The sequence below is a fragment of the Dendrobates tinctorius genome, unplaced genomic scaffold (assembly GCF_039654945.1).
Source record: "Dendrobates tinctorius isolate UK_male_01 unplaced genomic scaffold, ASM3965494v1 ptg000035l, whole genome shotgun sequence".
Classification (NCBI taxonomy): Eukaryota; Metazoa; Chordata; class Amphibia; order Anura; family Dendrobatidae; genus Dendrobates; species Dendrobates tinctorius.
Genome location: NW_027361703.1, coordinates 68,528,953 through 68,541,052, shown reverse-complemented (window position 1 = coordinate 68,541,052; position 12,100 = coordinate 68,528,953). Strand labels below are relative to the sequence as shown.

Below are 12,100 nucleotides of genomic sequence, written 5' to 3'. Positions count from 1 at the left end.
GTCTAGAAATATTCATTATGGTAATAGTAGGATGAAATGATCACACAGATGGGGGAAGATATTACATAGCTGTAAAATACCTTATAACTTCTTCTTCCTCATGTTAATTAATAGATGTCACATTGGAAAATGATTTTCACAAGACTTGATTTTTCATCTTGCAGTCTTGTGATATAAAGCGACCAAAGATGCACAAGTCAAATAACATGTACAGTAGACTGTACTGCAATCAGATACACTTACTCTACATACAGAAGTAATTCTTGTAGCCTCTATGAGCCTTCACCACAGCATATAAAAAACAAAGCGGTGACAAAGTTTAAGATTGCTTCTCTATATACAGTCGGGGAAAATAAGTATTTGATACACTGCCGATTTTGCAGGTTTTCCCATCTACAAAGAATGGAGAGGTCTGTAATTTTTATCATAGGCACACTTCAACAGAATCTGAAAACAAAAACCAGAAAAATCACATTTTATGATTTTTACCTAATTAAATTTCATTTTATTGCATGAAATAAGTATTTGACCAAAAACCAGCAAGAATTCTGTCTCTCACAGACCTGTTAGTTTTCAGTAAGAAGCCCTCCTACTCTGCACTATTTACCTGTATTAATTGCACCTGTTTGAACTTGTTACCTGTATAAAAGACTCCTGTCTACACACTCAATGACACTCCAACCTCTCCACCGTGGCCAAGACCAAAAAGCTGTCCGAGGACAACAGGGACAAAATTGTAGATCTGCACAAGGCTGGGATGAGCTACGGAACAATAGGCAAACCGCATGGTGAGAAGGCAACAACTGTTAGTGTGTAAGGTCAGGAATCAGCTGAGAACTACATGGGAGGACCTGTTCAATGAACTGAAGAGAGCTGGGACCACAGTCGCACATTACGCCGTCATGGATTAAAATCCTGCAGGGCATGCAATATCCCCCTGGTCACGCTAGCACATGTCCAAGCCCGTTTGAAGGTCACTAATGACCATCTGGATGATCCAGAGGAGGCATGGTAGAAGATCATGTGATCAGATGAGCCCAAAATAGAACTTTTTGTTATCAACTTCACTTGCTGTGTTTGGAGGAAGAAGAAGGATGAGTACAACCACAAGAACACAGTCCTAACTATGAAGCATGGTGGGGGATGTATCATGCATTGGGGGTACTTTACTGCAAAGGTGAAGGACGAATGCATCGTATTGAAGGGAAGATGGATGGGGTCCTGTATCGTGAGACTTTTTCTTACAACAACCTCCTTCCCTCAGTAAGAGCACTGAATTTCCAGCATGACAATGACCGAAACACATAGCCCGGGTAACTAAAGAGTGGCTCCGTATGAGGCACTTCTAGGTCCTGAAGTGGCCTAGCCAGCCTCCAGACCTGAACCCAATAGAAAATCTTTGGCGGGAGCTGAAACTCAATGTTATCCAGCGTCTGCCCGAAACCTGAAAATCTGGAGAAAATTTGTATGGAGGAGAGGGCCAAGATCACTGCTGCAGTGTGTGCAAACTTGGTCAAGAACTAAAGGAAATGTCTGACCTCTGCAATTGCAAACAAAGATTTCTGTACCAAATATAAAGTTCTGTTTCTCTACTATATCAAATACTTATTTCATGCAATAAAATGCAAATTAACTAGGCAAGAGTCATACAATGTGATTTTCGATTTTTTTTTTTTTTTTTAAGATTCTGTCTCTCACAGTTGAAGTGTACCTATGATAAAAATTACAGACCTCTCCATTCTCTGTAGGTGGGAAAACTCACAAAAATCGACAGTGTATCAAATACTAATTTTCCCCACTGTATTTTATAGTATCCATCTTAAAATCAGTAATAAGATTGTAAAATTCTGTATTGAATCATTTAGGTCATATCTTTTGAGCTGAAGAACAAGCAGAGACGCTTTATGTGGTAGAGATCCTGCTTGCTCTTGAGTTCAAAAGAGTTGAATGATCGATATAGGATTTCACAGAAGTCTGCACGGTCATATTACCTTAGACTAAGCACACACTGTGTATGTGCCCACTGTTGGCACACACTCTCAAGGCCTGTGCCAGACAGTGGCCGCAGGCAAGTTGGATGCTAGGTATCCATCCACCATAGCGAACCATTGTATACACAAAAAAAGACCAACACATAATATAGATTTTCTTTGCAGTGGCCAGCTGAATAAACTGCTAAGCTTTTCTACAAGGAAAAACAAAAAGTATGGAAGACAGATGCTTGCCAGACGAAGGTCGAAAGAACACACTTTTGGCCTCTGTCTGGTGAACAGAGGCCTATGGGGACATTACAGTATACGTCAGGAAATGCTCCCGATGTATTCTGCAGGCTAAGTGTACAGACACAGCGTGCACTTAGTCCTAATGACATACACTCCCTTACAGTGCATATCATATACCAGAGACAAAAGGAAGCCCTGGCCATTGTGCCTCAAGAGTGAATTCCTCCGATTTAGTTGTCACCTAAGCTATTTAATATCTTTGACTTCTTTATATTCAAACCAATTTGCAGAGCTGACCCCTTGTAATAAATCTATGTAAATATAGTCATAGGTCCCGATTCATCATTTGCGGTTTTCCTCAAGTCATTTTTCTTTTTTGTCTTCTATTAGTTGCTGTTTTTGGCACCAAATTCTTCAAAATGGCACACTATTCATGAATTTGGCAGAAATTATCTATTTTCTGTCTTGTGACTGTTGGTAGCAAAAATCTTGTGTTTCACAAAATGATGCAAAAAAAACGTGCCAAAATAGTGGCTTACCCCAAAATACACATGGAAGAACTGGAGTGAAGTTGTGCAAGTTTGGGGACTTTTCAAAATGTCGCAATTGAAATGAATCAGGCTAAAACATCTGGAATTGCTAGACTTTGTCCACAAAGTGGAAAACAAAAAAAAACCAGGAGAGCACATATAATTAACAAAGTCAAAAATAGAACAACAAATAGGTTGCAACCAAAACCGGTACAAAATAAAGAAAAACATACCAAAAAAATGCGTAAAGTCACTGATGAATCAGGACCCTAGTTTCTCAAGCCTTACATTATCTTATTATTAGTAAAAACTTGCTGCAAAACATGTGGGAAAGATGAGCACACATAATAAGCACACTGTATATGTATTAGTACTTGACAAGACTCGCACACAAACGTCTATTATGCATAAGCGGAGAGAAAAGTTGAAAATTGTAAATTCTGAGAAATTGGGCTATTTTCTATGCAAGAACAGTTCCGACGAAAAAAAATGTTTAAAGCACCACTCCAGTGGGGTTTTTTTTTTTTTAGTGCTGGAGTGGTGCTTGTAATCCTAAGATCCCTTCCCCTGGTCTAATTCTCACCCTCCGGAGTCTTCACCTTTTTTCGGCGTTGTTCTGGTTCCAGAGCGCCATTTTGTAACAGCAACTTGTGACTGGCAAGAAGTTATGTCACAAGCTTTCAATGCAAGTCTATGAGAGACAGAACGAAGCTCTTATAAGACTTGCACTGGGGAGTTACCTCCGGCTTGCTCCGTGAAACACTGGAGGGATCCGGCAGGTCACAAAATGCAGGAGACGGACATGAAAGTGGTAAAATAAAAAAATGCTGAAGTGGTGCTTTAACAGTCAAGGGAAGTAAAGTACAATATATACATTACCTGACAGATAATACTTTTCACACAGCGAATGGGAAGACCCTGATAGTTTGACTTGATGATCCACTTTAATAAGTGATGACCCAGAACTTCAAACACCATACAAACATCTGGTATCATATTAAGGCAAAAAATGATGGTACTTATAAAACTATGACTACAATTTAAGAACGTATTTTGTCTTCATAATTCTGCAATGTATTGGTCTCAAAGTTAAAATTGGGTGCACAGTACATCCACATGGGCTGGACATGCTGTGGATTTTCAGTATCTCGAAAAAAAAAATTTACTGCATATTTCACTCTTTATATTGCAAGTGGTAAATTTCGCTGCGTAACATCCACAGCCCACTGGTCAATTTCTGCTACGGGATTCTCCGCAACACGTGCATGATACTTTTTAAAATCTCATCCAGTGGATATGGACACTCAATTCTAAGTTGATTTATTTCCTCCAAGAAGCCTTTGACTAGCTAGAAAAATGCTCTATGAGGGTATGCGCATACTGAGGTTTTAATTTTTACTGAGTGCTCGGAGCAGAAATTGAGTGGCACCTCCAAGATTTAGAGGTGTTTCGAATTTGTGAGGAAGATTTGGAAAGTTTCCGCTCAGCATATGCTTCAAAAATTCATTAAAAATGAAGGGTGAACATGCACTTAAGGAGCTGAAACTTATCTGTGACATGAGAATAAAAAAAAAAAAGAAAGAGAACAGGCTAAAATCCATTAACGGGAGTGCTTTCAATATTTTTGCTGTATAGAGATACAAGTAAAATAAAATCTGTAGATTAAACAGAATACACAAAGATGAAATCTCAAAAGAAGGGCTTAAAGCCCCCTTCTCACATAGCGAGATCGCTGAAGCGTCACCGATTTTGTAACGCAACAGCGACCTCGTTAATGGTGACGCACAGCGGCGACCAGCACCCCCCCTCCCCCCGCTGGATATTGCTGATCGTGCTCGAATGTCCTGGGCTATTTTTTCGTCGTCGGGGTCCCAGCTGGCCAGCGCGCATCGCTATGTTTGACGCCGACGAGCAATCTCGTTGGCAACGCTGAGCTCAGGGAGACAGGCGGGAATCGTCTGAAAAGCTGCTGTGTGACAAGGTACCAACGACCGGCGAGGTCGTTACAGCGATCGCCGGATCGTTGCTGCATCGCCGAAGAGATCTGCCTGTTTGGCAGCTTACTAGCGACCATTTAGCGACGCACCAGCGATCCTTAGCAGGTCGTATCGTTGTTGGGCTTGCTGGTGCGTCGCTAAGTGAAACAGGACCCTAAGGGATCAGAAGACAAAATATGAGGGATCCGTGATGATGTCCTGGTGATAACAGGGAAGAGTAGATGGAATCTGATCACCTGGAGGGGTTGTGCAGGTCAGACACAACACTGATGAGGGTAGTATTGAATTGGTATTCCTCATATAGACCATGGCCTCACCTGTTTAAGCCGACAGAGTGGCCCATTAAAACAATTGCAAGGCAAAAAATAAGAGCATGAGGAAGAAATCAGATCGATTTTGAAACGTGTTGCTGTCTTTTAATAATTGTTCATTGTTTCTACATCTTCTCATCCTGACAGCGTCAACCACAACATTTTTTCTTATTTTTTTTTCCTTACGATTGTTTTTCAAGGGATAGAACACATACCTATTCTAGTCTATAAAGCTGTTCCCAAGTCCTTATATTTTTTTAGAGCGAATGGTCAGCACAAATTCACGGAGATTTCATAGAAAATTGAGAAACCCATTCGTTTTTGGGGGTTTTTTCACAGCGGGAAAAACTGATGAAACTTTGAAGGTAAAAATTGACACTGACTACTGTAAACTGATAATAATCATCGATGAAACTATGACCATTTTTAGCACAGTAGAAAATCACTGATGTCCCAAGTGCAGAAATGCAAAGTCACATACATTTATCAGAAGGATTCCTGTGGAACAGTTCCACGCTGCTGAAGGTATGAAGACGTCAATCTAGACATAAGTTAAAAGAAATTTGTGGATTATTCAACGCATTTTGAAGTTATAATTACTTCTTCATCAGCAAACAACCACATGTCATTTGTGGTCACTTCCTGATGAAATAGTAATTATAACTTCGAAACGCTTAGAATATAACCCAAATTTCTTTCATCAACTTATGTCTGGAATGAAGTCTTCATACCTTCAACAGCGTGGAACTGTTCCACAGGACTCCTTCTGATATATCACTAACTGTCACTTGCTGACTCGTGGATCTGCTGCAGCTGTCACTTAAGGTCCCGTCACACCTAGCGACGCTATAACGATCCCGACAGCGATACGACACGACAGGGATCGTTGCCGCATTGCTATGTGATCGCTATTGAGATGTCAGACAGTCCAATCTACCCAACGACGGAGCAACGATCTAGCGTGTCATAGCGACCTTTGTAACGATGTCGTTGGTCGTTGGGACCGCTAATCCACGCCTTGTCTTGCTTCTGAGTCGCTAACGAGGTCGTTAGGCTAGGTGTCAATCGTGACCATACAAGCGACTCAGCGGGACATGAGCGACCAAAAATATGTCCAGACATTTCGGGCACGATCAGCGATACCCGGCAGGGGGGCTGGTCGCTGGTCACTGTCAAACACAGCGATCTCGCTGGTGAGATCGCTATAACGTCACAGTTCTAGTGACTCAGCAGCGATCTCGCTAGCGATCTCGCTTAGTGTGACAGGGCCTTACCTTTCAAAAGCTCAAACAACGGATACATCAGGTTAGCATAATCTAATAAAGATAAATTTAAGTCTATCAGATAAGACCCTATTTGTGCTATTTTTCACAGTTTTCTCCATTGATACATATACTCCAGATGGGGAAAATAAATAATTCACTTAATCATGAACGAGTATCTTTTCTGGCATTTCTCATTTGGGATTACTTCACTAGCAGCCCATAGATTTGATCTGTGAAGGATACGTATACCGTTCATTCCAGAAATTTTGAAGTCATCAATTAACTGCACCACCATGTCTTTATTTGGATCTCCAGGGTCACTTTCACGCACCTGTAAGGAAAAAGAGATTCTTACTTGAACAAGATAAAGATTCTGGAAAGACTGCTGTCGCCAGCACATTATACAGATGCTCATTGATTTCAATGGGTGTTTTGTAATGCTCCCTTTCCCTTGTCCCTGGAATGTTGCTTCAGGGAAAACAAACATACTTTGTCTAGTTCCAACATAACAATAGATGGTGACGGTTAATGGGAAAAAGTCGATAAAAAGGAATCAAAGGGGTACAATAGCTACCACTTAAGTGCTTATTTTTTTTAATCAAATCTTTCATTGTAGCACTGATAATAGTCACATTAAACACTACTTAATAGCACTTTACAATGTTAATATATTTTGTACTTAACTTAAAGCATTCAATTAGTAAAGCGTTAAAAATCAAACTCCAGTACCAGGAAAAAAATAAAAATAAACGTGCAGCTACTTAACAAAAAGGAAAAAACAGTTTGTAAGAATTATATTAAGGGGGGCAGAAAATATGCTTCAGTAGTGAAAGGGCTCCTACTTACACATCTGAGCAGCTTTATTTCATCCAAAGCCGTCTCCGTATAGTGTTGAGCACTTTTTACTACTTTCATTGCGACAAATCTCTTCCCCCTAGGAGAGAAATTATTTTACATGTATGCTGATAATCTGGAACTTTAAATTATTCTCCGGGATTTAAAAGAAAAACGTCACCCAGAATCTACAAGTCCTATTTATTTAGATAATCCGTACCATAAATTGGGATTTTTTTTTGTGCAAAATATAATATTAGAGTCGCTAACTAGACATGACAGGTAATGGATTAGTCGTGATGCCTTCTGTAGATCTACACAGCCGCAACATTTTTCAGGTTGAGCCAGAAACATGATGTAATCGTGGCTGCGAATCGGAATAAAACATTTTTCTTTCTTTTTCATTTCGCCTCTTTGTTTTAGAGATATTAGCAATCAAAGTATTGGCTCCAAAAGATTTAACTTTAGTTGACTCCAAATGGGTGCTTCACTGTACTTCATCTCATTGTATGAGTTATCTGATAACACCCAATTGGACATAACTAGCGTTAATACATTAGGAGCCATAAACTTGGTTAGCATCTCTGCAAAGAAGGAGCGAAATTAAAAAAAAATTAAATTTAAGAAAAAAAAAAGTATTCCGTTCTGCAGCCACCATTACATTGTGTGTCCAGGTCAACGTGAAAATTGTAGTGAAAGATCCTTAAGGCCCCGTCACACTAAGCGATATCGCTATAACGTCACTGGTTTTGTGACGCAGCAGCGATATTGCTAGCGATATCGCTATGTGTGATACTTACCTCCGACCGGCTCCCCACTGGTTATCGCTGATCGCACGATAACGGCCTGGGCCGTATCTCGTCGTCAGCTTCCTGCTGTGGAGACGAGCGACGCGGGCGGGAGGACGTCAGGATCGCCTCGCCTGACAGGTAAGTAGCGACCCCCGACCCCTTCTATGTCGCTGGTGAGATCTGCCTGTGTGGCAGCTCACTAGCGACCACTTAGCAATGCACCAGCGATCCATATCGTTGTCGGTACCTTTAGAGATGAGAAAAAGGTCTTTAGACGTATCGCCAATCCCAATCACTATCATTTGCCATCAGAATTACTGTAAGGGCTCACACTCACATGCGAGAAACTCGGATGAGTCCTGCACGTCAATACCCGGCAATGACGCCGGCACTCGGATCGAAGCGTTCAGCTACATAGATATACATGCACCTGAACGCTCCCCGATTTGAGCGCCGGGTATTGACGTGCGAGACTTATCCAAGTTTTTCGCATGTATGAATCCTAAGAGGCAAAATAACCCAAGGAAGATAAATCCTTACCTCTGAGCGTCTAAGAATTGTTATTAAGATGAAAATCCTATCTAAAAATATACACATTTAGATGGAGTTCTCCTTTAAATCATCAGAGCAAAGCAGACAAAAACAAATGATAGTGGATGGCTTCCTATTTTTTTTGCTTTATGTTAAACTATAAATGATACTGAATGCAAAACATTCCCAGAAGCACACTCATAAGGAGGTAGCAGTAAAATGAAGCAGAAGAGCAAGTGAATGCCAACAAAAAACAAAGCAACAAGCTACAGCGTTGGTAATCCGATATTGCTTCATAGTTCTACACGTGGGATGCCCACATATTGAATACAAAATGTATGGAATAATGAATCTGAGGAGGCATTCAATTTGGTATGTAATGAGGGATATTTTGCAGAGAGCAACAAGATCAAATCAGTTTGGGGATAGGGGTGTGGATCGTGTTTTACTGTATTTTTCAGACTATAAGACGCACTTTTTCCCCAAAAAATTTGTGGGTAAAACGAGGGGGCTGTCTTATAGTCGGAATATACTTACAGTTAGCGTGGTGGCAGCAGGAGTCAGGCAATTCTTTTGGTGGTCCGACGCTGCAGGGTGGTGATCTGGCTCCCATCCCAGCCTGGTGCGGCAGTTTCAGCTGTGCTCGGTGGTGCAGGGGGGCTCCGGTGACATTTTGTGGAAGCCCGAAGCCCCGGCACTCCTATTGACTCAATGGTGTGACCTCCAGGAAAATGGCCACCAGAGGTGGCACATGGACAGATTGAGATCTCTGCTCCTGAGATCTCAATCTGCGCATGCGCCGCGTACAGCAGCCATTTTCCCGAAGGCCACAGCATCGAGGCAATAGAAGTGCGGGGGCTCCAGGCTTTCACAAAATATCACCCGAGCCCCCCGCACCACCGAATCTGCCGCACCAGACTGGGATGGGAACGAGATCATGGCCCTGCAGTGTCGGACCATCAGAAGAATCACCCGAATCCTCCTGCCACCAGCGCTGCCGATCGCCCCTGGGTAAGCTGAATTCAGGACTGTAAGACGTCATTTGACGCATTAATTTTGTCCACATTTCCCTTCTGAAAATTTGGAATGCGTCTTATAGTCTGAAAAATACGGTAAGTATTAAGAAACAAACAAAAAAAATTCACCTTTTTAGAAGCCTACTGCAAATTATGGTTTATAGAATTAAAAGCACTCCCATCATACTTTTATCCTCTTAAAAAGTTGGAATCATCATATTATTTAGAACTTGCTTATTTTGCCTTTCTACCCAGCTAATTCTTTTGTTTTTCATTATGTCTATGATATCCTGTGATTAAAAACTGACTAGTTGAATCCTTTTAATTTATGTAGAAACAGGAGGTCAGATTTCCCTGTATGAGTCATGGCAAAAGTCCCTGGAAGTGGGAGGACAATAGCAGCTGGGTCAGAAGTTGAAGAGGGGAATTATTTATGAAGAGAAAGGAGATTTCTTTTGCTTCAAAGCAAAGGAAAAAAATAAGAATTTACTAGGTAGAAAGGCAAATTAAGCAATTGCAAGTACGTACTGCTATTTAACCCCTTTCTGTCATGTGACGTACTATCCCGGCCATGTGCCCTGGGACTTAATTCCCAGGGACGGGATAGTACGTCACAGCGATCAGCGGCGCCCACGTGGTGAGCGCCGCTGATCGCGGCCGGGTGTCAGCTGATTATCACAGCTGACACCCGGCACAATGTGTCAGGGGCGGTCACGGACCACCCCCGACACGTTAACCCCTTGCACACCGCGATCAAACACGATTGCGGTGTAACGGGGGTTAAAGGGAAGCATCGGCAGGGAGGGGGCTCCCTCCGTGCTTCCCTGAGCCCCCCACAGCAGCATAATGTGCAGCGCTGCTGCGGGGGGGCTCTTTCCCTGCAGGTCCCCGGATCCAAGATGGCGACGGGGACCTTCCGGGGCCTGCAGGGAGCTGGCTTCCTCAGTGCCTGCAAAGCGCAGGCGGAAACCTGCACACTGCCTGTGACAGATTGCTGATCTGTCACAGTGATCTGTGATGTGACAGATCAGCGATCTATCACAGGACAGTGATGTCCCACCTGGGACAATGTAATAAAGTTAAAAAAAAAAAGTGTAAAAATAATTAAAAAAAACAAACAAAAAAAAAAAAATCGCTAAATAAATTTAAAAAAAAAAATTCCCTGATAAATAAATCTTTTGGAAATAAAAAAAAAAAAAAAAAGTACACATATTTGGTATCGCCGCGTCCGTAACGACCCGTCCTATAAAACTGTCCCATTAGTTAACCCCTTTAGCGAACCCCTTAAAAAATAAAAATAAAAAACGAAGCAAAAAATAATGATTTATTATCATACCGCCGAACAAAAAGTGCAATAACGCGCGATCAAAAAGACGTATATAAAAATGCATGGCACCGCTGAAAACGTCATCTTGTCACGCAAAAAACGAGCCACCACACAGCGTCATCAGTGAAAAAATAAAAAAGTTATAGCTCGCAGAATAAAGCGATGCACAATAATTATTTTTTATATAAAATTATTTCATTGCATAAAAGCGCCAAAACATAAAAAAAACCCTAAATGAGGTATCGCTGTAACCGTACTGACCCGAAGAATAAAAGGGCTTTATCAATTTTACCGCACGCGGAACAGTGTAAACACACCCCCCAAAAGAAATCCATGAAACGCTGGTTTTTGTTCATTCTGTGTCCCAAAAATCGGAATAAAAAGCGATCAAAAGATGTCACGTGCCCGAACATGATACTAATAAAAGCGTCAACTCGTCCCGCAAAAAATAAGACCTCACATGACTCAGTGGGTCAAAATATGGAAAAATTATAGCTCTCAATATGTGGTGATGCAAAAACTATTATTACAATAAAAAGCGTCTTTTAGCGTGTGACAGCTGCCAAACATAAAAACCGCCATAAATAGTAAATCAAACCCCCCGTTATCACCCCCTTAGTTAGGGAAAAATAATAAAAAAAAATTGTATTTACTTCCATTTTCCCATTAGGGTTAGGGCTAGGGTTATGGCTAGGGTTAGCGGTGTGTTGGGGTTAGGGTTGTAGTTAGAATTGGGGGGTTTCCACTGTTTGGGCACATCAGGTGCTCTCCAAATGCAACATGGCGTCTGATCTCAATTCCAGCCAATTCTGCGTTGAAAAAAATCAAATGGTGCTCCTTCCCTTCCAAGTTCTGCCATGCGCCCAAACAGTGTTTTACCCCCACATATAAAGTATCAGCGTACTCAGCACAAATTGCAAAACAACTTTTGGGGTCCAATTTCTCATGTTACCCTTAGGAAAATAAAAAAATTGGGGGCAAAAATATCATTTTTGTGGAAAAAAATGTTTTTTTATTTTCACGCCCGGGCGTTATAAACTTGTGTGAAGCACTTGGGGGTTCAAAGTGCTCACCACACATCTAGATAAGTTCCGTGGGGGGTCTAGTTTCCAAAATGGGGTCACTTGTGGGGAGTTTCAATCGTTTAGGTATATCAGGGGCTCTCCAAACGCACATGACACCTGCAGACCATTCCATCAAATTCTGCATTCCAAAATGTCACTACTTCCCTTCCAAGCCCCGACGTGTGCCCATACAGAAGTTTCCTCCCACACTT

General features: G+C 41.6%; 1 protein-coding gene across 4 annotated transcripts in view; it reads right to left on the bottom strand.

Annotated features, from left to right (window-relative positions):
• SRPK2 (SRSF protein kinase 2) overlaps positions 1–12,100 on the bottom strand; it is a 226,512-nt gene that overhangs the window by 55,712 nt on the left and 158,700 nt on the right. For all 4 annotated transcript variants that reach the window (XM_073573616.1, XM_073573612.1, XM_073573614.1 and 1 more), the window contains 3 exons: positions 7,172–7,259; positions 6,569–6,656; positions 3,632–3,738 (listed from right to left, as the gene is read on the bottom strand). In XM_073573616.1, the coding sequence (XP_073429717.1) occupies positions 3,632–3,738; positions 6,569–6,656; positions 7,172–7,259 (283 nt within the window). The remainder of the gene's footprint in view (positions 1–3,631; positions 3,739–6,568; positions 6,657–7,171; positions 7,260–12,100) is intronic.